This window comes from Ictalurus punctatus, chromosome 18 (assembly GCF_001660625.3).
Source record: "Ictalurus punctatus breed USDA103 chromosome 18, Coco_2.0, whole genome shotgun sequence".
Taxonomy (NCBI): domain Eukaryota; kingdom Metazoa; phylum Chordata; class Actinopteri; order Siluriformes; family Ictaluridae; genus Ictalurus; species Ictalurus punctatus.
The window spans coordinates 3,855,958-3,883,746 of record NC_030433.2 but is presented as its reverse complement, the minus strand read 5'-3'; the positions used below and the strand labels follow the sequence as shown (position 1 = coordinate 3,883,746).

Below are 27,789 nucleotides of genomic sequence, written 5' to 3'. Positions count from 1 at the left end.
ACAGGGAGGCACTCGTGTGCGCATGCGCGTTGTTTGTGCTCTGATCGAATTGTGAAGTCTTTGTTGCTGCAAACTGATGAACCTTCTTTGCGCTTCTGTGTTTTTTTTTTTTTTTTTTGAATCCGGAGATCCCAAAATAAATCACACGTCAGATGAGATCGCTTACGATGCCGACGCAAAAAAAGATCTTGCAGTGGATCTCTGATAATGCTGGGAGGGGAAAAAAACAGCAACAACGCTGATGTAATCTAAGCCCTCGTTGTCGGACATGTACACAAACAAAACCGACGCTGAGGTTTAAGGTGGTTCTATCAGGACTCAGGAGCAATTTGAGGAAAACTTGAAGTGCGCAACGAAGAAAGAAAGAAAGCAACAACAAAAAAGAAGCGCGTCATGACGGGACTCGAGGGTTAAAAACAATATCGAAGAAAAAAAAGGAGCACGTCTCCGATTAATCGATTAATCCAGCTACCATGACAGAGGAAAGGAGGATTTCTTTGCGAAGGCGGCACATGGAATGCGACAGCGGGCTTCAACTTTCCAGCTGCCTTGACGACGCGGAGAAGGGGACGGGAAGAGGAGGAATCGTGTGGATCAGCAGCGATCCCGAATAATAATAATAATAATAATCGATCGGCGCGGAGTAAATTTGCAGGGAGATGGAGACAGTCGGGAAATTCGAGTTCAGCAGGAAGGACCTCATAGGCCACGGAGCATTCGCGGTGGTGTTTAAAGGCAGGCATCGAGAGGTAAAGCACTTCGATCATCCACACGTCCGAATCGATTACCTTGTTTACATCGTGTTTATTTGTGTGCTGCTGGAGTTTCATCCCAGTAGGCCTGCGAGCTGTGCATGTACGTGAGAGCGCGCACGTCTCCACCGGTCCACCTTAAATACGGGCCTTAATAGAAGAGAATGTAGAGTTAGTTTTCTTTCTTTATTTCTTTATTTTATCGCACTGCATCACTCTTGAGTGTTCTGTAACATTAAATTAGCTTTTATATTCTATATAGATATATAGAACAAATTCTTCTTCGTCTTGCATTCATTTAAAAAAAAACCCTCAATAGTGTAACCAGCAGTCAACAAATATCATTCTTTTATTCACTGTTACGTCATAAACAACATGCAGTTCGAATTATCCTTCGCTTTCGTGTTCTGTCCCTATGTAAAAGCTTCTTTATAATCGATTTTTTAATATAGTGCATTTTAGACATGTCCGGACATGCCTACAGAATATTTACATTGACTGTCTCTCTAAACATAACGTGATCTGAATAGCTACTAATCACATAATTGGTGTGTGTGTGTGTGTGTGTGTGTGTGTGTGTGTGTGTGTGTGTGTGTGAGAATAGAAGCATGACTGGGAGGTTGCTGTGAAATGCATCAATAAAAAGAATCTAGCAAAATCCCAAACTCTACTGGGGAAAGAGATCAAAATATTAAAGGTAAGATCTGATATCTGAGTTTATTTTGGTTGTCAGGTGTATGTAACATTGTTGTAACGTGTATGTTTTCTTCCAAAGGAGCTGAAGCACGAAAACATCGTCGCGTTGCATGATTTTCAGGTTAGTAAACACACATGCAGTGTCTCTGTAGCGTTTAATGCGAGTGCGCGTGAAACTCCGCCCGCCGAACCGTGTCATGATAGTTACGTCACAGCTTGAGCGGCCTCCCATTGGTCCGTTTCCGGCACGTGGTTAATGTTGACATGGCATGTGCGCTGGATGCAAAGGGAGGGTCTATAACCGGCCCCACATTGATGACCGTTTAACGGCTGTTCATAGCGGCGTTCAAAATTTACATACTTTGAGGAAAAAGATTTGACCCGACATTTTAGTTGTGTTAGCTTTCACAGACATGCCTTCGGCATAAAAAGTCACAAGAATGAATAATAGATTAACAAATATTCAAATTATTTCCTTTCATTTTGTATGCTGTTTACATCTTTTCCCATTTCTATTTACATCTATTGACATTTCTTATTATACCAAGAGATATACTGATCTAAATGTACTTTCGCACATATTAGTCAATTTACTGAATCCCAATCAGAGTTAAATTGATTCTTCTGCCTAGTTTGCTATCCGGTTTTGTTACGTTTCATATTACGCATAGTTCAACGAATTAAAAAACACAAAACAATGCGGTATGCAAGACTTAAAACGTGTGTTCATTCATTGGTCAGAAACGTGGTTAGCATGTTTGCATCACACCTCCAGGGTTGGGGGGTTTGAATCCTGTGTCTTCCCTGTATGCGTAGATTTTGCATGTTCTCCTCATGTTTCCAGGGTTTCCTCTGGGTACTCCGGTTTCCTCTCCAGTCCAAAGACATGCGTTGTAGGCTGATTGGCGATTCCAGATTGTCCGTAGTGTGTGTGATTGTACCCTGTGATAGGTTGACTACCCATCCAGGGTGCTCCCCATGTTGTGAAAGGCTCTCCTGTGAGCCTGTGTAGAGTAAGTGGTATGGAAAATGGATGGATGGTCAGAAATTGAGCGATGGAAAAAGGTAAACAAATCTTCGTCAAGTGTGCATAGATATCACACGAGCATGGAGAGTATGGAGGCACAGCTCACTAGCTACTGTAAAACCTTTTTCTCTTTTGGCCCAAATATCCAGAACGTGCTGCGATTCTCCAGCGCTACAGCTCTGTCCATGGTGCAGTTTGTGCCTTACAGCTACAATACCCAAAAATACAGTTCATGTTTGGTTCAATTCATGCAGTTATCTCGATTCAGAGTTGAATCGATTTCTCACTGCACTTGAAAGGCGCCAGAATTCGCTTGGGACTGGACCAAGACCATCTTGCTGATGGTCACAGACTGCTGTGTTGGCGTTGCTGTGTTCACACCTGCTTAAATGAACCACACGGAGGAGGTAAACACCCCGGGGTTTAATTCGTAGTATAGAGACAAAGGAAAAACATTTCTTGGTATCTAGAGCATTTCAATCAGTCCGAATTATCTAGACACGTTATGTCAATAATTTGGCTGTCTGGACTAACCGGTTCAACAGCGATGTACTTTTGATAGTAACACCCCTTTGTTCTCTCAGTTGCATGGAGTTAATATGGGAGACTTACACCTTACAGCTGAACTTCTGGATGTGTAGATCTGAACATACCTCAGCTCAGTCACATGCGACTTTCTCCGTCTTTAATGTCAGCCGAGTTAGATTTTGGCTGATTGCTATAAAAACACGCAAGGTATTTTACTTTGTTGTGTCAAAGGTACTTGGTGTAGCTTACCTGACCTCCATTTCATCACCAGGGGATTAGGTTTGTCTCTTATAGTCAGATATAACGTGTTTGTTCATTAGACCTGACTGTAAGTATCAGTTACCGAGAAGCAGTGTGCACTGCAGTGTCACTGATCTGTCCTCATTACATGATTGAAATTGAAAGAGGTGTGTTGACTTTCTGCAGCCAGGCACAGAGTAGCGAGTGAGAGTACGCCTCTTGAATTAGATATAAGCATGGGATCAAGGGAGATCATATTTTTGTGAGGATCCAGGAGCTTGACGAGTCTAAACAGACTTTTTGTTGAAAAACTCTGCTGAGGTTTTAGTGTAGTATTTGAAAAAATCTCCAAACTCGCAGATAAACTTGTTTTTATACGGTTCTATTTGCCAGTCAGTCATCTCAGAGGTTGAACATAGAAAAGAAAAGAAGTGACTCGAAGCGTCTGTATGGCTAGCAGGAAGAGAAAAGACCTTTCAGCTGTAGATGTTCTACATGTGCTCCATGAGAGTGATAAAAAGTACAAAACTGATGCAGTACAGCTTTACTGTAGTCACTGAATTTACAGTGTATAAACATACTTCAGTGCAGCGAAAAGCTAATATTGTGTCTAACTTAAAATAATTAGCGTAATTATGTGTGTAATAAACTTACCTTTCTAGTGTAACCAGGGACTGAAGGTCAGCTAGCAGACTTGTAAGAAGTGTTTGTGTGCATGTACAGAAACCTTAATGCTATCTTCTGAAGTAATTTAATATTGTTAAACATGTGATTAATGAAATTTCAAGGTAAACATCTTACCTTAGTACCTAAATATCTAAAAAGATTTTAAAAAGCGAAATATCTCGTATTTTAGATTATGCGGAAAACATTCAGAACGGTAAAACTTATTGAAACGCAATATATGGTCATAATGCTGTCTTAATATGCTCAAAATCTTACAAAAAAATAAAGATTTTATCATTACAGGTCAAGTTATAACTTTCACCTTTTTTTTTTTTAGACACAAGAAAGTCTTCAGAGCTGAGAGTTTTGAGGTTTTTTGCTAACATGACAAGCTGCACTTTTTTTCTGTCTTATTACCGTCAAGAAAAACAACAACAGCAAGAGAAATCGGTTAGGAATTGATTGTTTTATAGTCGATCTAACCTAAGTGATAACAGGAACTAAGTTGTTTCGCTGACGTTCCACAACATGAACTGTAAATATAAACAGATGCAATGTACGATGTTTAGTTCTTTAATAGATAAAAGTGGTTAGTGTTGGAAAATGGCTGTTGTCTAAGAAGATTAAACACTTTAGGGTGAGCTGTTATTGCTAAAATGTCTCCTGTCGTTGATTGGTTATTTCCGATAACAGTACACCACATCTTGTCTTATTCCTTACTTGGTGCATAGTGTTTAATATAATGGGCTGGATTAGCAGTAGTCCTAGTTAATAGGACTCTAGATTAGGTTTAGCAACCATAAGTGTGCCTTTGGGGGGGGGAGTAGTATTAAATTGTAAAAAAAAAATAATAATTTCATGTAGTATTTGTTCATATTGTTGTTTTATTTATATGTGTGTGTGTGTATATATATATATATATATATATATATATATATATATATATATATATATATATATATAACATATGAATGAGACTTTAATTCTGACTTACTTTTGTTGAGCATCAGGGCCTATTTAACTATTAAGCTTAGGAAATGTGTGTTTTTATAGAATTACGTTCTGCAGTAAAGTTTGCATTTTAAATGTAAATTATATTACAAAAATTCTAGTTGTATTGAAATGATGAAATCAGTTCCAACTTTCCCAGGAATTATGTGTCCTTTGAGTAAAAAAAAAAAAAAAACCTGCTCTCATTGTTGTGTTTGTGGTAGTATGCTCTCTTATCATATGTGACAACCTTGCTGTCTTCATTAGTGAATTATCTTCCGGTCAGCTTGCCCTGTTTAGGCTTCTGCTAGTCAGTGTGTTTTTCCAACCTAAGGACAGCTCTTTTACAACTTGGCCATTATAAAAGATGAGCTCTCAGAGCTGTAATGCGGTTAAAAACAAGGCCGGTCTGAATAGAAGGCAAATAAGTGTCCAGCCATGTTTCTGCTTGGCTTCTAATCTCCACGATGGCAGAACGAAAAACTTTAGCCTCGCTGAGTCAGCAGAAGTGGTTCAGCCCGATCTGGCTCGCCTGATTGGCTGCAGTGAAAGTGAAAGCTGTTGCTAAAGTGCCATGGTGGTAGAATGGCTTTGTTTTTATGAAGGTCTTTGTTTGCCATTGGCTCTGCAGAAGTCAGCTGCATTAAGGGCTTGGAAAAAGTCGAGTTTATTGGTGGTTGTTGCTAAGCAGTGGTTCTTTCCACTGGATGGGTTTGGTCTGGAAAAAACACTTAGGTGTTTGAGTTGCATGATCTGAATAGAAATAGGATTCTTGCCAAACCTTTTATCAGACACTATAGTTAGAAATGACAGTGTTGGTCACCTCAGATTACTTTTATAACATCAAGCTATACATCCATCCATTCTCTATACCGCTTATCCTACAGAGTCACGGGGAACCTGGAGCCTATCCCAAGGCGGGGTACACCCTGGACGGGGTGTCAAACTATACAAATTCCATAATATCAAACCTCAACAAGAAAAATGTACTTTTACTGTTTTTGTCCACTTGTGATCATCACATTATTGCAAATTTAGCAACTTTGAGGATGTCATATTTCTGTCAGTTTGAGTCATTATGCTATTAATATCAATTTTGTTTGATAAACCTTACAAACCACACTTTTCTATATTCAGAACCAAAACTCTCTGTTAGTATGGGACCTGCATTCCTGAAATTGTACATTTCAATGTTACATGTTCATTACTATCCTAATTATTACAGAGGAATTTTGGGGTTTTTTTTTAGATTTATTTAACATTTAGGTAAGGAGTCTCTAGTGTTAGCTCTTTGTCAAATTCGGTTTTCCACAATGGGAAAGTCTTCAGGACAGGATTTTGTACTTTTCAATTTCTTGGTAACATGACACACTGCATCTTATTGTTGTTATTGTTATTATTATTATTGTTGTTGTTGTTGTTATTTATTTATTTATTTTTAACATCAAGAAAGAGGAAAGAACCGAGGCTGGTTAGGGAATGATTGTTTATAACAGGAATTTGTCTTGAACATTAAATATAACTATAAATGGCTAAAAAAAAAAAAAAAAGCACAAAAATTCACTGTCAAATTGCTGTGGTATTATTATAGTAATAAAACATTTCAGGACATGATGTTTCTGGAAAATAACTTTAATAACAATTCCATTTTGTGTTAGGCCACATCACATCAGTCGGCTGTTCATTATTTCCTGATAATACTACGTCCCGTTGTGTTTAATTCTTTACTTATTGTGATTTCTGATCTTTTGAAAGTGTATTTGTGGCATCGAGTCAAACTGCTTCATGTCGGTTTCATTTTAGGAAACGGCGAGCTCTGTGTATTTGGTGATGGAGGTAAGATTGGGGTTTATTTTGGTTGTTTTGTTTTTTTTTTGCCTGTTTGTGTTTCGTGCCCTTAGTCCACAGTTTTTCCAGATAATGACTGACATGAACTCAGACCTCAGGTTTGAAAACAAATCAAACATGGGCCCTTTTAAAACTGCATGGAGAATACATTCCCCTCTGAAACTATTGCAAGAGGAAAGCCCATTCATTTGTTTTTGCTGTAGACCGAAGACAGTTGAGTTTGAGTTCAAAAGATGAACACGAGACGAGAGTTTAGAATTTCAGGTTTCGTTTCCTGGTGTTTATATTTCGATGTGTTAAACGACAGAGAACACTTCAAGATGATTTCTAGGGCAGAAATAACGAGGCCATACCACAAGATGCAAACCACTCAGCAGTGAGAATCCAAGCCAGATTGGAATTTGCAAAGAAATACAGAGATGAGCCACAAAAGTTCTGGAACAAAGATGAACCTCTACCAAAGTGATGGAAAGGCCAAACTGTGTAGAAAGAAAGTATCTGCTCATCTGTGAAACATGGTGGAGGTAGTGTCATGGCTTGGGCTCGCACGGCTGCTTCTGGAACAGGCTCACTAATATTTATTGATGTAACTCATGATGGTATCAGCAGAATGAATTAAGAAGTTTACAGGAACATTTTGTCTGCAAATTTACAAAGAAACACCTCCAAATTTATCGGGAGGAACTTTTATCATGCAGCAAGACTGATCCAAAACACACCGCCAACTCAACAATGGGCATCGTTTGATCTCGAACCCAAATGTAATATGTATAGCGTAAACAAATGAATTGGACTTGCAGTTCCAGTAGTCTCCGAGGAAACTGTACATAGCACTCAAATATGTGGCTTGAATTCTGTGAAATGCTCCTGGAAGATCTCAGTGAATAATCTCAGACTGACACATCACTGGTGTCATCAGAGATTACAGACTGGTTAAAAAGCGCACAGCAGGGAGTGAGGGGGTTGGGGTAGAAGTGTAAAAATCAGAGACCTGGTTTAATATGCATTTCAATGCCGTACAGCCTGATTCATTGTCCTAATCCTCAATTCTTCATTCTAATGAATTGGTTGCTGCTTAATTTGGTTCTTCACCGTCCGAGATTAAAGCTGTTTCTCATTTCCTTTGAACAGTACTGTAACGGAGGAGACCTGGCTGACTACCTGCACTGTGAGTATATAAATGAGAGCGAACAGAATTGTGTTTAAAATGTCATTTCGGTTTTACTCTGTTCATTTTGAAGTCCCTCCTCTGTTCTGTGAAAACGTAAAATGTTATGTTTGCTAGAATGTCTTATTATGTATCCGTTATGACGATGACAAGATATCTGATATTTGGTTTTCATTTAAAGGCAGTAGACCGGGTTCAGGACTCTGCTCAGGAAGTGAAGCTGGGAGGGGTGTGTGTGTGTGTGTGTGTGTGTGTGTTTAGTTGCAGACTAAAGGAAGTCTACAGTCGAGAGCTAGCGTGCGTTTTGAGACAGGACAGAGACATGCTGTCTGGCTTATCAGTAAAGTAGCAAAACATAGATAATTATCTTGCATACACTGTATTCTCAATACACAATAAACGTGCAGTCATAATAACATTATTCATGGTTATCCACAGTTTAAAAAAAAAAAAAAAAAAGATCTTTCAGTTAGGGGCATTTTGCAGTATAATATAATCAGACAGGTACTTGTTGTTCCCTGTGAATATTTAATCGAGATGCAGCCTGAATGAGCTTCGCTGATGATGCACTGCACCATTCGTCACCTGGTTTCCCCACTTTTTCACGTACAGAAGTACATTTTTCTGACAGCAAAGAAACAAACATTGGGAATCTGTTAGGAGTCGTGAATCCGTATCCCGGGATGAGCCCCCAGAAAAGTGTTAGGATTTGGGAATCTATATCTATATCTTCGGGTTACGATTCTTAAGAAGAGAGAAAATGAAAATACACAAGAAAGACTGCACCCTCGCCTTGCTACACACTTCCCACAATAAGCGCTTGGGAGAGTTTACCAAATGACACACCGATGCACAACGTTCAAAATGGCAAGATCTCTGTTTTATTCCAAGAAAGGCAGAGTATATATACACACACAACAGAGTCGGTGGGTTAGCTATTGGTTGGTTAGGTGGAAGGGCATATTTGCATAAAACAGGAAGGTATGTAAATGCACAAATGGTAAGGAGGGGACAAAGGAATGCAAAAACGGTGAGGATGGGACAAAGGAATGCAAAAACGGTGAGGGGCTTTGTCTATCCACACCTGTCAACAAAAAGCAAAGAGAAATGGTGTCAACACAGACAGGGTTCTCGCACATAGAACGAGAACAAGCACGGCGGAAGACTGATTTCCATCCCTAGATGAGGAAGAAGAATTAATCCCCTAAAAAGGAGCTTCCGCCGTAATAGGGAAGTGGTTTGGATACAGAAGATCAGATGCAAATCAATTGTCTGTAATTTGTAAAGTGTGTCTCAAATCCGTATCGACAAAGTTTGGAAACGCATCAAATTTGTTCCACCAGCAGAATATGAGGAAAGCCAAAAGTTGCACGCAGAGAAAGCGTCAACAATAATGTAAAGCAAACTCCTTTAATTCGGAAGGGTATCGTCAGTGCGTTTACTCCCTATGATAATGCCAGAACGAACTGATGGAGGCTGTGGCATTCTGTTTAGCCGGAGACATGTTGCCAGTCGGAACTGTCGACAAGGATGGATTCAGGCTAATGATCCATAAAATGGACCGTATATACAACATGCCGATTATATCGCGATTATAGTTTTGACTCTATATCGTCCGTCCCTATCACCGACCGCATAAAAAGCCATCCTGACAGTTAATAACAGATCAGACTAGCGTTTTTATTGTCATTCTAGCAATATACAAATATACAGTAGAACAAAATAGCATCTCCAAGGCCTTGTGTGTGTGACATTACGGAAGTCAGCAGTGTACACAATCAACAACATGTAGTTGCGCAGCTGAAGAAATGCATAATGGATGATTGGGTGAAAATTCCGCTTGGTAGACTGTCCCAACTTTTTTTTTTTTTGAAGTGTGTTGCACAAAGTAAAACATCAAAGTGCACACTATCAACAAGATGTAGTGGAAAAATCGAGCGAGGCAAAATGGCGGTACACAGGACAATACAATCAAATGGACAGAGGAGTAAATATATACAGTGGGACGGTGCAATAAATACAAAACAGGACATTAAGTACAACACAACAGAAATGGTGCAATTTGTGGGGTCTGGTGAGTAAGGTATAATCACCACCAGCAGCAAACATAGAAACCCTCTGGAACTTGACTTCACGCTTGCTGCCGGCTCTATGCATGTTTTACATCTGGTTTTACGGGAAATTCTGTTTACAACCGCTTTATGGCCAGAAAGTTCTGACCTACTGGCTTTACGACTATTCATTAACCCTGTCAGTGCAGCTGGCCCCAAGTGTCTCTTTTTTTTTTTTTTTTTTTTTTTAGAATTTTTTTTTTTTTTTTTTTAACTTTAGCTGTATTCAGAATGTCTTATCTTTACTTTATGGATATATTTGTGAATATGACCCGTGGAGAATGAAAACTTGTAAACAAATCTGAATTATTGTCATGTACCTGTTTTTTCAGTTTTAATAGTGTAAACTGTTGTCTAGCGAATAACAGTATGAGGTTGGAAGTGACTGTCACTGTTCCTTCTCCACACTCAGCCAAGGGCACGCTGAGCGAGGACACCATCCGTGTGTTCTTGCAGCAGATAGCAGGCGCTATGAGAGTGCTGCAGGCCAAAGGCATTATCCACAGAGACCTGAAACCACAGAACATCCTGCTGTGCCACCCGGCCGGCCGCAAGTCCCACACCAACAACACCTGCATCAAAATAGGTAGACGGTGATGTGAATTTAATAATACGCTGTAGTTTTTAGAGACCATTAAGGTATATATTTCCAGAGTGAAATATTTTCTGTACTGGATATTTATTTATTTTTTTCTTCTTCTCCATTCTCTTATCATTTTTGGAAGAGCCAGATCAATTTGTTAGTGCTTTTATGTTAGGCGTACTATTTTAGTCATTACCAGTGACCATTTGTGCATTCTACGCTAGATGTACTGGGTCAGCAGTACATTTCCTGGCACAGTAAATGTGGCTCATTGTCTGGCAAATGTGGTGGTTAAAATACATTCTGCCACAAACGAAGACCTGCGATATGGAGTTGCTGTTACTATAATTGATTTATTTTCCTCTAACAGGATGTCCCGTAGTGTTTTATCTCTCTTATACCACCGCCAAACATTCCGTATTTAATTTATAACAGAACGACGCGTCATACTTCGTATCGGTTACCTTTTAACAAGTTAGTTCCTGTTTAACGTTTACGTTACAGCAGCAATCAACTGTCCTTCTTTCACCTGCGTTTTTGAAGTTAATAAAAACGAACGAAAAATGCAGTTTGTCGCATTATGAAGAAACTGGAGAAGCCCGCGTTCTTTCCCGTGGATGAAAACTTAACGGACCAGCGCCGACACTAGAGACCCCTTCTGTACTGTAAATGTTAAATAAATGTTCAATCTCCTTACAGAAAGCTTCATTATATCGACAACGATACATTTTCATTGAACAGTTAATTAAATAAGACGTTTGTTTTTACTCTACAAATGATAATGTATTAGAAAGAGTGCAACCGACTGTCAGAGCTGCTGTTCTAGAAAATGTCTCGTTAAATTCCTGACCAATCAGATTCGAGGACTCAACACTGCTGTGGTATAATTTAGCGTACGTTTCCCTGTTAATGCCCCGCTCACACAAACCTGAGGGGAACCTTTTAGCCTTAAAGGGATCTCAGAACTTTGAGAAGCATAGCTACAGACTTATTTGTATATTGTAGTTTTATTATGTTTGGATCGTTTGTGTTTTTGTTTCTCTATCGGTAATTTCCTGCCTTTCTGGTGACTCTGACTCTGGTGCAAATTCCCCTGGCTCTCGTCCTAGTATTGGAACAGACGCTGTGTTTTTTGTTAGCCCCCCCCCCCATGCTCTCTTACATGAGGTGAAACGCCTTGTCTTCTGAAAATAATCCCCAGAGCTGTTGCCTCTCTCTCCACAGCCGACTTTGGCTTCGCACGGCACCTCCAGAACAACATGATGGCCGCCACCCTCTGCGGCTCCCCCATGTATATGGCAAGTGTCCTCCATCCATCTTTTGCTCGGTACCCTGTTCCACACGTGCACATTATAACCCTGGAATGCTCCTCTCACCAGGCTCCAGAGGTCATCATGTCACAGACCTATGATGCCAAGGCTGACCTGTGGAGTATTGGAACCATTGTGTTTCAGTGTCTTACTGGGAAAGCCCCATTTCAAGTGAGTGCTGGCTTCACCCATTATTTAAATGCGTACGGTAACGGCTTGACCATTTATGGGAGCCATAGAGGTTTTATTATTATAGCGGTATGTAATTTCCTTGCTTGTCACAGCTATGCTTTTGCAGTGTGCCGTGTTGTTGCTCGTTAATTATATAATTGACTGCAATTATCACAAACACTCATGATAGCTGTAGTATGTAATTACTGAACTGTTCTTGCTACGTCAGACAGCTTTCTTAAAGTATAGTCACAGAAAGCGAAGGAGGCTATGCCGGAAATCAAGTGAAATATCCATCCCCCTCAGTGGTAGTAATGAGAAAATGAATACGTATTATTTAGTACTAATTTAGTACTTGCTATCTGTGTTTCTATTTTTTAGGCCAGCAGTCCTCAGGACCTCCGCTTGTTTTATGAGAAGAACAAGAATCTCAGCCCAAAGTAAGTGTCTGGGGTGGAACAGGCTTCTCGTCGTTCACGTTCTTCCTCTGATCGTAACACTTCGGTCTCTCTCGCTCTCCGTTTCTGCGTGTGTAGCATTCCCAGAGAGACGTCCAGCCACCTGAGGCACTTGCTTCTGGGCCTGCTGCAGAGGAACCATAAGGACCGCATGGACTTTGGTCAGTGTTTTCAGTGCGTTTCGGATTTTTGTCTTTGCGTATATATTTTCCCGTCTTTAATCAAAATGATTTTCATTATCGTGTGATGTACAATTTTTAGACGAGTTCTTCAAGCACCCTTTCCTCGAGGCGAGCTCCACCATGAAGAAGTGTGAGTCTCTTTCCTGTCAATATAGATCTCTGGATTTTACCGTTTAGTCTGCCGTGTTATATATAATATATATTCTAATACAATATTATTATAATGTATACTATGTTATCTGTACTATAATTAAAATATTAAGTATGTATTTCTTTGTGCGGATAATTTTTTAAAATGTTTATATTAAATGCAGACTTTAGATCTTTTGTATTATAGTTGTTTTTTTTTGTTGTTGTTTTTGTTTTTTTAAATCTATCTCACAAAGTAGACAAGATAGTAATAGTGGTGTGTGTGTGTGTGTGTGTGTGTGTGTTCACAGCTGCACCGGTGACCCTGACATGCTTTCCCAGCTCAGGTTCAGCAAGCTCATGTAGCAGCTCCTCCACCTCACACCTCGCTTCTCCTCCTGTAAGTGTGTGTGTGTGTGTGTGTGCACGGCTGTTTCAAAACAGCCCCTTTGTGTAATTTCTTCATTAGGAAGTCTCTTGTGATCCTCTAAGTGTTTGTCATTATGCGATGATTCAGTGTGACGATACAGTGTTGGACCAGATGTTGGCGTTAACACTCATGGTGTTGGCTGGCGTGATGATGATGATGATGATGCATTCTCTTTGGCTGTCACTGTGACCTTTCCTGTATTTTTTATTTTATTTTGTCTCAGTTGAAAATGAACAGTCCTTATTTTTGAATTTGCAGCAGTCCCTTGGTGAGATCCAGCAGAATCGAACCAAAGCGTTGGCCTCCCCTACCCAGGATTCTCCGGGCTTCTTGCTGAAGGATTCGGCTGGTGGTGGAGGAAGCAGTAAGAACTCCTCCTGCGACACGGATGACTTTGTCATGGTTCCGGCTCATTTCCCCAGTAAGTGAATTTTTTTATGCTCCTTTTCCTCCTTAACCATATTACTCAATAACAGGATGGGAGGCGACAGCCTGCGAGTGCAGGACTCGGACTGTTTGGTTTTGGGTTTTTTTGGTCACGTCTTGCTCTTCTATCCTACTCAACTCACCCTCTATGCGTCTCTCTCTTTCTCTGTCTAGGTGAGCTCACGTGTGAAATGCCCTCAGGGAAGGTGCTTCAGGATAGTCTTGTGTGTAGTGGGTGAGAAACTCGTCTTTATTACTCGTCTTATCTCTTATTCATGCTTGACAGAGGACCATGTACAGTACTCTCACTAATATTGGCACCCTTGGTAAATATGAGCAAAGAAGTCTGTGAAAAATTGTCTTTATTGTTTAATCTTTTGTTCAACAAATTCACAAAACTACTCTGCTCTCCTGGATATCAAACAATTGCAAAACAAAACACAGGTTATTTTATATATATATATATATATATATATATATATATATATATATATATATATATATATATATATATATATATATATATATATATATATATATATCTTCGTTAAATATGGGTGTGCAACAATCATTGGCACCCCTGTGAATTCATATGCGAAAAATATATATTTTAAGTATATTCCCATTGATATTTTAATTTTTTTAGTACACCTGGGTGGCTAGGATCAGGAAATTGTTCAACCATGACTTCGTGTTTCACAGCGGTATAAATATGAGGCAACACACAGGCCAAATTCCCTTAGTCATTCATAACAATGGGTAAGAGCAAGGACTATATCTGTGATGTGCAGCAAAAGGTTGTTGAGCGTCACAAAATGGGAAGATAGCACGGGCATTGAAGATGCTCATTTCCACCATCAGGGCAATAATTAATATTAGTGGAGGGCACTGTAGTTCAAATTACTTTCTGTGTAATGCATACAGCAGTCTTTAACACTCTTCATCCTTCATCAGACAGTAAAAAAAGTGTATTTATTTATTTATGTTTTATTATTAAAGTGTTTTGTCTTCGCTCTGTAACAGGAGCTCTCTTCTTGCGTCTGGAAGTCAGGGCAATCAGGCCAAGTCTCTTCCACGCTCGCCCTCTTACAGCAGCTCTGCAGCACCAGCAGGGTAAATCAAGTCAAGTTCATTTTGTAATGTAATTCCATCGATGTACATGAATACAGTCAGGCAAAATATTGTGAAACAAGGCTATACAGATTAACCTCAGGATAACTAAATGGTCCTTAAAATGCTTTAATGTATAAATAAGGCCTTAAATAGCGTTAAAATGTCTTAAATTCACGTTTCAGAGGTCTTAAAAATGCAACCGAACTGACACCATTAAAAAAAAAAAAGATTTAGATATTATTTCTGCTCGTTATTTATTTATTTATTTATTTATTTATTTATTTATTTATATACTGCTGATTTTGGCAGACTAACATGAGCAAACCTGTCAGGATTTCTAAAAGGAGTTTATTTAAATCATGTTCATAAAGCTTAATGTTCATCAGGTATGTTAGCTATCTGGCTAGAATGCTTGGTAAAAGTTCACATGAATTGATTTAGGCTCACTCCGCTGACACTGCACAGGAAGTGGCTGCACTACAGCAGTGTCTTTTTAATGCCTCTTATAGTACCTCTTATAGTGACAAGGCTGAGAATGGTGGAGTAGCTAACGCTTTCTGCAGTCGCCCCATCAGTATTGATCGATGTGTCGCTCGCTTGGTGTCCACCGGAGTCAGCACTGCCCAGGAGTAAAGTCATATAAAAAATAATTCTCCTCTTTCTCGGTGTTTCTCCTGAACGCGGTCTCTTGAAAGGTGTATTGATTTTATCGATCAGTAAGATCATGCATCTCACAGTGCTCTGTTTCTTCTTTCTTTGTTCTCTCTGTCCTGCTGTCTCACACCCCCTTCCCCTCATCTCCGATCCACTCCCCCCTTTCTTTCTCTCACTCGCAGCAGGCCTCCTGAACACTCCTTGAGTAACTGTAGTAACTACGGACAGTCCGTGCCCATTCCAGTGCCCACACAGATTCACAACTATCAGCGCATGGAGCAGAACCTGCACTCTCCCAGCCAGGACAGCTCTCCACGGTGAGTACACAACCAATATGGCTCATCAAATTTTATTCAAAGCTTTATACTGCTTTTACTTAAGCAGTGTTTTAGTTCATTTGATTTCAAACCCTGGTGCGCTTTCCACATTGTTGTGGTTCTGTGGGCATCTGAGAACACAGCAATCACTCTGAGCTGTGTGTGATTTATGTGTTGTGTAGGTGTACTCCAGTGCGGCGGTGCAGCAGTGGCAGTCCCGTTGGTTGTGGGAGGACAGGACCGTCTCCCCCTCATCACTCAGCCATCACCACCCGCAGACCGTCTATAGGAGGCATCAAACCCCTCCAGCACTCCCCACAGGGTGAGGACTACATTCTAGTGTCCAAGTATCTATGGATTTATGAAGTAGCACTTAACAGACAATTAGGGTAACGAACTATCGTCCCATGCTATCACTATTATGTACTTTATGTCCCGATTTTCAGTTATTATTTTTCCGCAGGCACCAAACAAGCTGAGCTGGGACGTATGGAGCTAAAAAATAGTGCAGATCATCGATTGGTCCAACAAAGTCTTCACACCATTGTTTTCAATGTGTCTGTTTTTTTTTTTCTGCTGGATTTAAGAGGCACGACACCTTTTATCAACAATAACCTTTTTTTAGATTCGTTTTTATTCATGTTGTCTTATAGCTATTTAGCTTCATTTTGTGTTTCCTGCCAGTGATCCAGGTGAATTTGGCCATTTCAAAGTTAGGCTGAATTTAAAATGTCTCTCTTTGTTCCCTACATAGGTTAGAACATAACGGAGCTGTGCACTACGTAATATAAAACATCAATTGCAGATTCAGCCGCTGAAAATAAATGCATTATAACTAAATGTTTCTCCTAAACTTTTCTGTAGATTTCTTTGTCTAAAGATGCAAAAAAAATGATGGCTATGTTAGTATAACATCTTTATTTAAAAAACAAAACAAAAAAAACTTTCACTTATTAAATAATTTGTTTTGTTTGTTTACCCTAAAAATGCCCCGAATCGCACAGCTGTGATCTGTTTAAAGCGTCTGTTTGCAGTATCAGCGTCATGCTGAGAGACTGTAGCCTGGAACATCAATGTTTGCACTTTATATGCAGTGCACGCTTCCAGTGTCACTATTCAGATTATTTCTAAACCTGCCATGCAAGCACAAACAGAAGGTCTGCAGTTCCCAAAGCTCCATATTGCCCTTTTTTTTTCTTTTTTTTTCTTTTTCTTTTTTTTAATAATTCACCTTCCCTCCGGCCTGCATCATGTGGTTATTTACATCAACATAAATTCACCCAAGATCTCTCTCTCTCTCTCTCTCTCTCTCTCTTTCTCTCTTTCTTTTTCCAGCTCTCCAGCTGCCTGATGCTAAATCCAGATCCAGGCAGCCCGGGCTGGGCTCACGTCTCCACAGCGCCCCCTGCCTGCTGGAGGCCGCTGGCGGCTGCAGGCAAACGATCAGGAAACAGCACTCAGACCCCGTCGTGGCCCCCCAAGGAGTCGCGATGGCCCTGAGGCCCCTACATTCCTCTCCCCGACTCAGTGAACTGATGCAGCGCAGTCCGTTACCCACCATCCTGGGATCACCGTCAAGAGTATGTAGCCTTTCTGCTCAGGTGTCTTGCCAGAGCGATTCGAAGTGAAAATGCAAACTAGAATTTAAAAAAAAAAATTTTTTTGGATAACATTGTTTAATTTCATTACGGCTGTGCTGCCAATTTTCCACTACTTTACTGCCAGATACATTGTCTCTCTTTCTCTAGCTGCCAATTGTGATATTGTGACAATATTTTTTAAAACACCTACTGTGGCTTAATGTGCATTTTATAATTCAAACTCCTTTTTTTTTTTCTCTCTCTCTCTCTCTGTTTTTTTTCTTTTCTTTTTTTTTCTTCTCTAATCATGGCATGATAATCATGTGCAATATTTTTTAGATTTATTTTTATATTTCACCAGCTCGATTTTAAACACACCTTTTATAGAATCTCCTCTGTTTCAGTACAGAGCGAGTAAGCGGGCAATTTATTGCATTCTTATAAATCGTCTCTACTCTACACGACAAACAAATCAGCATTGCCAATTTATTAGTGCAATATGGGAAAAAATGGATGTGTTGAAAAATGCATTTGTGGGTACTTTGGTCTCCGATAGAATTAGTGCAGTTTTATATGGAAATTAGCTGGTACGTTTTATTGATTTTCATCTATCTATCTATCTCTCTCACGCTCTCTCTCTCTCTCTCTCTCTCTCTCGCTCTCTCTCTCTCTCTCTCTCTCTCTCTACATATATTGTGTGATGAAATAATTTTTTTTCCTTTCTGCCTGCTCGGATTTTAGTTAGCAATGTTGCCACCGCTGAATTCTGTTCTTTCTCTTTTTTTTTTCTCTCAGGCTATGTCTCCATTTGAGTTCCCGAAGCCGCCCAGCTCTCCGAACATGGTGACATTTCTGACTCAGCAGGGTTTAGTTTTCCCCTCATCTGCAGGCCGGCCGTGCCAGGGCGAATCAGGCATGCCTGGTGCTTTCCAGCCTGAGGACGGCAAGACTTTTGGAAGGTGTTTTGGGAAAACAGACAGCAGTTTTTTTTTTGTTTTTTTTACTCACTTCTTTTTAATTACTTCTCCTCACTCATCCCTGTCCTGTGTGTTTCCAGGTCGCAGAGCTCTGGCCTCCTTTCAGACATGCTGAAAGCAGCGTTCGGGGGACAGCGGGGAGACAGAGGCAGCACAGAGAACCTCAGTGCTGACAGAGCAATCGACATAGGTTAGAGCTCGTACTTATTCACTTCTGTGTGGGGGGGGACTATCGAATGAAGTGTATAAGCATGTCAGTCAGTTTATTGTTAGAAAATAAACTTCTAGCGGATAGAACAGTGGATCGAGTTAAAATCGAGAAAATCTGTCTATTGTTGAACCTTTTGATCTTTTGTTTTAAAAAAAAATTGTGTATGCAATTATCAAATAATTGCATACACAACACCGGTTTATCCAAAAAAAAAAATCTCTTTGTTAAATATGTGTGTCATAATTATTGGCACCCCTATGAATTCATATGAGAAAAATATATTTGAAGTATATTCCCACTGAGAATTAAAAAAAAAAATTTGTACACTTGGGTGACTAGGAAGAGGAAATTGTTCAACCATGACTTAATGTTTCACAGGGTTTTATAAATATGAGGTAACACACGTCAAATTCCCTTAGTCATTCATAACAATGGGTTAGACTGAGGAATATAGCTGTGATGTGCGGTAAAAGGTTGTTGAGCTTCACAAAATGGGAAGTGTCTATAAGAATATAGCACATTTAGTGGTTCAAAATAGCTTTAAAAACCAAACGAACAAAAACCAAGGTATTTTTAGATTATGAGGAAAACAATGACTGCAGGCACGTAACCCATGGCAGTAGGTGGAGAATGATGAGTTCCTTTGCTCCACAGCACCTGCTGCTGGTGGGACCATGGTAGTGGGCTCAGGCAGTCCAGCACGAGTGGTGTTCACTGTGGGCTCGCCCCCCAGCGGAGGAACGCCACCCCACACCTCTCGTTCCAGAAAATTTTCAGGTGAGTCAATCCCAGACACACATGATAGCAAAGATATTATTATTATTATTATTATTATTATTATTATTATTACTACTACTATATTGACATGCACAAGTCAGTTCTGTGCTCTGATAATGAACGATTTGTAAGCTGATATGATTATTATAAACTGAATCGTTATAAATGGCTTGTAATTGTTTTACTCATTGTTAATATCTTACTGCTGTTTACCTTGCAGCATGTTCCTCGAGCTCCATCAGTCCCGTGGGGTCCCTCACCAGCCGTTACCCTCAGACCGGCGTGTGTTTGGATGGGTTTGAGGGCTCGTCCTGTCCTCGTTACGGTCTCACTGACCCCATCTCAGCCAACTTTGAGGGAGCTGTAATGTTTGAGGCCCCCGAGCTCCCAGAAGAAACGCTAATGGAGGTAAATAAATGTGTCTGAAAATTCTTTAAAAAAAAAAAAGAAAAGAAAAGTTTTGATTATTAATTTGGTCTCGTGTTGATTAGTACGGTTACTTAGCAAGTTACACACACGCTGCTCATATAGAAAATTAATCAACACCTTCTGACCAATCAGAATCAAGACTGTAACCGCTCTCTGGTGCAATACAACATATCAGAGATGTGTGTGTATATATATATATATATATATATATATATATAAAACTGATGATTGTGAATATGTTGGAGTGTTTGTTTTTATCTTTCATTTTCTGCAGCAGGAGCACACAGAGATTCTGCAGCGGCTCCGGTTCACGCTGGATTTTGCTCGCTGTATGATGGAGGTGGCAGCGTCGAGAGGTGGAGAGGCCGGGCAAGCTGAACAGTCCTCGACTTGCCTACACCAGAAAGAAAGTGTCGTGGCCGACCAGATCAGCTCTCTGAGCCGCGAGTGGAGGTACACACACACACACACACACACACAGAGTGCAGTGTAAAATGTCTTGCCATCATGAAAGTAATAGGAGCAACACTGATGGGTCATATGTCTATAAGGAATGAAACACAACAGGGCATGCTGTTCTAGGAAAACAATCAACGACGAGTTTCCTTCGACAGCATATCCTAAAGTGTTTCATTCCTTTCATACCACAGCAATTCGCCAGCAGGTACATTGTTCTGTTAATGAAATAACGACATGTACTTTTTTTTTTCTTTTTTTTTTTATCCGTTTATAGTTGCATGTAACGTTGTGAAACATCCACAAAACAAGTTTGTTCCTGTTTTGCGTTTCCGTTATAGCAGCGTTCACTCACCGGCCTCTCTTTATTTCTCTCTCTTGAAGCTGAAAAAACAAACAGATTACACAAAAAAATCACATTACTTTGCTCAGAGCTACTGTTATAGAAAATTAATCGGTACCGTCTGACCAATCAGATATGAGAATTCAGCAGCACTTCTCCGCACGTTTTTACATTCTGTGTATTTCAATTCTACAAACAGGCGTGGGAATGAAAGAATTTGCAACGAGAGTGTATTTTGAAACCCATTCTGCTACCTCAGAAGTGTGTATTGCGGTGTATGCGCACACACACACACACACACACACACACACACACACACACACACACACACACACACACATATATATTTTGTTTTATTGAGGCGGCAAAGCGATGGGGGATTGCAACACCCAAGCAGTAAGATTTGAACCATCCTAACTATGAAAGAGGATAACCACAGTGTAATATCCTGTTTTCTCATTTTTTAATTATTTTTTTTATTATTATTATTTTACTTATTAGTTCAGTTGAATGGAGGATTATCTTTTAAGACTACAAGACTGAACTGCAAGTAAGACTACTGTACAAGTCTGGTTGCTATGATTTCCTGCTACTCCACAGTGTGAAAATGGCGTGTGTGTGTGTGTGTGTGCGTTTCAGTCATGCTGAGCAGTTGGTGTTGTATATGAAGACTGCCGAGCTCCTGTCCACTGCACTGCACACAGCCATGGAGGGCATCAAACAGGGTAAAGTGTATCCCTCCACCACAGTCAAACAAGGTGAGCGGCCTCATCTTTCCTCCTGACCTTACCATTCCCTCCTTTTCAGCTCAGGTACAACATAATACCAGCGCTGTACTAACCATAATACCAGCCTGGTCTCATTAATCTATTCTTAGAATTTGTAGTAGTAAATCGAGTCTAATGAAATGAATTAAAGACCTGGTTTGGTCTCTTATCCCGCAGTGGTCAGGAGGCTAAACGATCTGTACAAGTCGAGTGTGACGTCATGTCGCTCCCTGAACGCGCGTCTGGAGCGGTTCTTTTCCCGAAAGCACCGGCTGATGGACCACATCAACACTATCACTGCAGAAAGGCTCATCTTTAGCCACACTGTACAGATGGTATGAAGCCACGAAAGCATGGCTCCGTGACATAGACACCATGCCTGTTAAGCACCTTGAGTAATTTAAATATCAGCGAGCTTATCATTTCATACTGCGACAAAGAGAACCAACCTTGGTGCTTGACTATTACATAAAGCATTCAAGGGTGACCATTGTTGCTTGTATTTATTTATTTATTTGTTTTTATGCAGAGGAAATCACTTTATTATCACTTAATGTTGTAGTTTTGTTTACTTTTAGCTCCCTGAAGTTCACACACCACTCCAGAACACTGTTAGGACAAATCCAAAAATGACTTATGAAGTCTGAATACATAAGGCACTGTGTACGCCAGCACCACGGCGGTTGCGCCTTCGTCAGCGGATATCCGAGGAAGTCTGCTTCTCGGTCGGTCCGCAACACTTCCAGTCTTTTTGAATTTGTTAATAAGTTTAGCAACAGTGTCGTGTTTCCGGTTCAAGTCCATCGCGGTCTTGCGACAGCTTCCCGATCCAGCCATGAGAGTGATTTTCAATACTTTTGTGAAAGAAGGAATTCTTAATGGCTTTAGATATAAGAAGGAAAAATTTTGCAAAAAGTCTTCATTTCCCCTTATGTATGGAGACTTTTGGGACCCGCCGTGTATCTGCTCACTACAAAAGGGTATACAGGGTACAATAAAAGGCATTGAACGTACGTAGCGTACTGTGGCCAATAGAAATCCATTTGAGATTCAGCTACAGAAAAAAATTACTGTATCCAATATAGTGTCTAATATTAAGTGTCAAGTATTAATTGTGATTAGGTAAGAGGTTTTTCTTTTATGACAAGCAGTACTGTGCAAAGGTTTTAGGTACATGTAAAGAAATGCTGTAGAGCAAAGATGCCTTCAAAAAAAAAGTCTGAACAGTGGACTCTTAAGTACTTTTCTTTACTGACATACAAACATTTTCTATAACATTTAATTTTGTGCTGGAAAACTAATGTTTGGAAATCTGAAATGTTTTTTTTTGTACTCCTTAATGTAGAAATCATAAAATAAAATAAAAATCTATAACAGATTTTATTAAAAAAGAGAGAAAAAATAGAGTGCCTAAAACTTTTGCACAGTACTGTATACATTATATTTATATTATGTTATATATATATATATATATATATATATATATATATATATATATATATATATATATATATATATATATATATATATATATATATATATCATTATCTGTCTATTGTTTTTATTCATCAGAAAATAAATAACTAGACCAATAGTCACGCATTTATTCAGAGTTCTTCTTCAACTTGAAATTAAAAGGGTCACTTGGCCAAAATGTTAGTGTGTGTTTAAATAGACTTGCGTTACCGCACTAAAAGTAGACACGTAATCTAAAATATTCAGTCGTGAATGGTTTTTGCCATACGTCAGTCTTATGAAATGACCTTAAATATTCAAATAAGGATTTTTAAAAGCATATTATGAACTTATTATTATTATTATTATTATTATTACGATATCCCCAGCATACTGTATGTCGTTTATAGTTATAATTACACAGCTTAAGGAAAGAAATGTTTATTGAGTATACGGAGCGTGTCCCGTAGGTGCAGGCGGCAGCTCTGGATGAGATGTTCCACCAGAGTGAGGCTTCAGTACAGCGCTATCACAAAGCCTTGCTGTTGATGGAGGGTCTGTCACTGCTCCTCACCGAGCAGGCCGACATCCTCAGCGTCAGCAAGTGTGAGTGCTTCAGTCTTCTCCTCTTCTCATATTGGACATGTGTGTTGAATTAACGTGAGAGTAACTGTGGGGCGTTTTTTTTTTCCCCCCTTGCAGGTAAGCAGTGTATTGAGCGTCGCCTCACCGCGCTGCAGACAGGCCTCTGTGTATAGAGATTCGACCAAGTCCCTTACATTCCTTCCCTACATTTCCTAGAAAGAATACGCCTTCTTTCCATCCCTCTCGCTGCTTCTTCTTCTCGTCTAAGAAAACGAAGACTGAGAGGACCGAGGTTGTGGTCATGGGTATAGAGATGCCTGCAGTGTATGGCGAGAAATGTAGAGATTGAGTTCCTGAATCACATTGTGTATGAATCAGATAAGCTGCAGGCAATCACTTCAGTCTCACGTCGAGTCCCTGACATTCTCGTGGAGATCTTTTTTTAAACCTATAAGCTGCACTGTGTAAACATGTTTTGTTTCGCGTAGACATAACACTATGTCAGGATCTGATTTTCTTTAGTACTGGGCTTGTGCAATCACAGGTGATAGATATTCATCAGTAGCTGGATTTAATCATACACTCGCAAAAAAAAAAAAAAAAAAAAAAAGGTATTACACTGTATCTTTCGTGGTCTGGTCACTCGGGTAGTACATCTTTTGTAACTTTTATTATGCATCTGCATGTAGTGTACCTTTTTTAAAGCTTTAATCTACAAATGAATTATGGATCATTTATGTACAGTCCCCCTCGAAACTATTGGAACCAGAAAGCCTGTTCTTTTGTGTGTGTTATACACCAAAGACATTTGGGTTTGAGATCAAAAGATGGCTCGGAGACGAGAGTTTAGGATTTCAGCTTTTATGTTGTTTAACACATCTCGATGTAAATACCAGGAAATAAAACATAGAACCTTTTGTATCAGACCACCCAATTTTGAAGTGAGCAAATGTATAGGAACAGATAAGTACCTTGAACTAAACTAATGTAAATAACACATATATTTGGTTGCTTACCCCTTTGTTTGGAATAACTGCATCAAGCCTGCACTCACTGACATCACCAGATTGTTGGTTTCTTCTTTTGTGATGCCTTTCCAGGCTTTTACCACAGCCTCTTTCAGTTGTTTGTTTCAGGGGGTTTCTCCCTTCAGTCTCTTCTTAAGGAGGTGAAATGCTGCTCAGTTGGATTAAGGTGTTAAAGTGCTTTTGTTGAGTTGCCATTGTGTTTTGGATAGTTGTCTTGCTGCATGATGAAGTTCCTCCTGATTAACCTAGATGCATTTCTCTGTAAGTTTGCAAACAAGATGTTCCTGTAAACTTCTGAATTCATTCTGCTCCTACCATCATGAGTTACATCATCAATAAAGATTAGTGACCCTGTTCCAGAAGCAGCCATACATGCCCAAGCCATGACACTACCTCCACCATGTTTCACAGATGAGCTTGTATATTTTGGATCACGGGCAGATCTTTTCTTTCCCCACACGTTGGCCTTTCCATCACTTTGGTAGAGGTTCATCTTGGTTCCAGAACTTTTATGGCTCATCTTTGTATTTCTTTGCGATTTCCAATCTGGCTTTCTGAATCTTACTGCTGATGAGAGGTTTTTGCATCTTGTGGTATGGCCTCTAGATTTCTGCTCTCAAAGCCTTCTGGACTGACACCTTCACTCCTGCCCTGTGAAAGCTGTTGGTGATGTCACCATCTGACTTGTTTTGGAGGGGGGTTTCTTCACAGCTCTTACATTTCTGTCATTAGCTGTTGTTGTTTCCCTTGGATGGTGTCTGTTGCTCAGTAAACCATTGCTTTCTTTCTTTTTTACAACTTGTTGTATTGGCTTTGCCCAGTGATTTTGCAATGCCTCTGAAAGATTTCCCCCTTTTCACAGCTTCAAAATGGCTTGTTTTCTCCCATAGACAGCTCTCTGATCTTCATGTTGGCTTATCCTTTTTAACAACAAATGCAGTCCGCTTAGATGATACTGAAGGCTGAAACCAAGAGTAGATGTCCAGAGCTATTTATTGTTTAAACAATCAATCTAACGGGACTCACCTGGGTAACAAGCAACACCTGTCAGTCAATGTTCCAATATTTTTGCTCGCCTACAAATTGGGTGGTCTGATAGCACATTTTGTATGTTTTATGATGCATAACGCATCTACACATAAAGCGCCTTTAAAAGCAGCTTCTCAAAGGACTGGAATATAAATACATATAAATACCAGGAAATAAAATCTGAAATTCTAATCTCTCTTCTATTATTCATCTTTTGATCTCAAACCTAAATGTCTTCAGTCTACAACAAAAGTGATTTGGCCAATAGTTTCGGAGGTGACTGTACCTTCAAGGAACACTATATCCACATTTCTAGTTGTAACATAAATAAAGGTACAAAGGATGTAGCCTTACGGGTACCACTTCAGGAAAGACACCGTTTAGTGCTCCAAGTAAGAGTGTAAGTTGGAACTCATATTTTTGGTCAGGTATGTTCCTAGCCATTTGAGGGCAAATTTCATGTTAATGTCCAGATGTCATTCATGGACGATGAAGTTGGCATCTCCTAATTGACTGTGCGTCACTTTATTTTATTTCACCCTATTTTGTTTTACTTTATTTTCCCCTTTTGCGTCGAAGACTACATGTTCACCAGATGAACGTGACGAACCAAAAAAAGCAGACGGACCATGGGTTACACCAAGGAGGTAACTTGGAGTTGAGTTTGAAGTTCATAAATTGTGTTGCACCATTTCATTTCATTAATTTTTTTTTAATTAAAATTGTAATACTGATGTAATACAACCTGTAATAATAATAATATAATTGACAGGTATTAATTAATATAATGTGTGATACAACACATCACTAGGGATTATAGGTTACCATAAAAATAAAAAATTGAAAGTAAACAGCATTACTCTTAATCTTCAGTGATTTATTTACAGTTTTTCTTTGCTTGAGTGAAAAATAGCATGGTCATTTTCTTTTATGGAGCTTTCAATATCTGCAGTCCATATTTTGAAATTTAAACCACTTGCAAGATGAAAACGTGTCCCTTAATGAGTTAGAGTTAACTAACAATAAATTGGAATTGTATTGAATTAATAAGATAATTGATTCAAGATTAAAGTTTACATCAATTTAATCAAATATTAGGTAAAAACTAAAACCAGGATTAAATGATGGCTTAAATACAGTTCGGAATATTTTTTTTTAAAAAGGTATTTTGAAGTTAGGTGCGACTGGATTCACAGACAAACATGGATGTATTCCAGGTTAAAGCTTTCTTGGTGCAACCCTGTCAGTATATAGGGGGGGGGGAGTATATATTAAAAATATACAAATATAAAAATTTGTAGTGTACATGGAACTCATCCTCATACAGTACTTTCTCCCTGTTTCCTTTCGTAGTTTTTATTACCAGTCAGGCCGTGTGTAGCACTTTAGTGAATACGGACTAAGATCGTCCACTTTGTTTCCAAATTACAAATGAGCGATCTGAACGTCTCTTGATTTATTTTTTATCCCCCCCCCCCCCCCCCCCCCTTTTTTTAATCTCTTCTGCGTTTTTACATTGTTTGTTTTTGGCAATCGTGTTCGTCCGCCTTTTTAAAAGTGTGTATGAATGAGTGAAGGATAGGCTATAAAAACAGAGAAAAGAAAAGAACAATACTACGGAGAAATAGGCAGGTCGTACTTTGCGTTTTGTTTATTAGTTTTACCTGTTATGGAGAACTCTAGGCTTGGTGTAGCGTGCAGCAGGCCCTGCGCTGTAAGGCGATATTATTTCTTGTAGTTTCAGTCACACTTTGTTAAGATTATCTGGGTAGTTTTTTTTTTCTCGTATCGATGGAGCTCCTTTTGTCCCCGTTAATTATACAGTCCTTTTGAATTTGTAAAGGATTGTCGCTCATTGATCATGACACCTTGAGGTTTGTAACCCGGACCCGGGAACAGAAGTACACCATCCTCACGTTTACTGCACTGCATGGGGGGCGCCACCTGTTTCCATGCGAGTTTTTAAATGTTTGTGCTGAATGCTTTTAAAACTTTATTAATGTATGCTGAGTGGTTTGGTTTTTGTGTGTCAGATATGGTTAAATCTATTTTATAATGTGCCTTTTAAAAAAAAAAAAAAAAAAAAAAAAGCAAAAATTTAAACACTGAAAAAAGTTTTGTTGTTGTTTTGTTCATTATTTTCTAGTAGCTAAATAGATTGATGCCTGTGTTTGTTTTGCCTGGGTGGTGGTGGTGTTTGATCATTTTCGAATGCTTGATGAAGGATGGGTTGTTTTTTTTTTTGCGAAATAGTGTGTTAGTGTGTTTGGATTGCATTGTGTGTAAAAAGTGTGTAAGATGGTTATTATATGCCATACTTTAGTCCTAAACAATTTTTTTGTACTAGTTTTCT

At 39.4% G+C, this 27,789-nt stretch overlaps 1 protein-coding gene across 5 annotated transcripts; it reads left to right on the top strand.

Moving 5' to 3' along the window:
- Positions 1-27,539, top strand: ulk1b (unc-51 like autophagy activating kinase 1). 5 transcript variants are annotated; one of them, XR_001815438.3, is made up of 27 exons: positions 1-749; positions 1,357-1,449; positions 1,528-1,569; positions 6,703-6,735; positions 7,879-7,915; positions 10,439-10,612; positions 11,834-11,907; positions 11,989-12,090; positions 12,472-12,530; positions 12,627-12,709; positions 12,810-12,860; positions 13,171-13,259; positions 13,548-13,710; positions 13,890-13,950; positions 14,739-14,828; positions 15,665-15,799; positions 15,982-16,121; positions 17,135-17,379; positions 18,175-18,338; positions 18,437-18,546; positions 19,222-19,344; positions 19,565-19,752; positions 20,048-20,226; positions 21,212-21,330; positions 21,517-21,674; positions 21,918-22,064; positions 23,265-23,402. XR_001815438.3 is itself a non-coding variant. In XM_017492874.3 (27 exons), the coding sequence occupies exons 1-27, from the start codon at positions 660-662 to the stop codon at positions 23,550-23,552; spliced, it is 2,991 nt and encodes a 996-aa protein (XP_017348363.1). In that variant the 5' UTR covers positions 1-659; the 3' UTR covers positions 23,553-27,539. The 5 variants fall into 5 exon arrangements, 4 of the variants coding, with proteins under 4 accessions (XP_017348363.1, XP_017348364.1, XP_017348362.1 ...); XM_017492874.3 differs by lacking the exon at positions 21,918-22,064 and adding an exon at positions 23,497-27,539 and having other exon boundaries at positions 20,051-20,226; positions 23,265-23,400; XM_017492873.3 differs by lacking the exon at positions 21,918-22,064 and adding an exon at positions 23,497-27,539 and having other exon boundaries at positions 2-749; positions 15,668-15,799; positions 23,265-23,400.
- Positions 27,540-27,789: the final 250 nt, after the last annotated feature.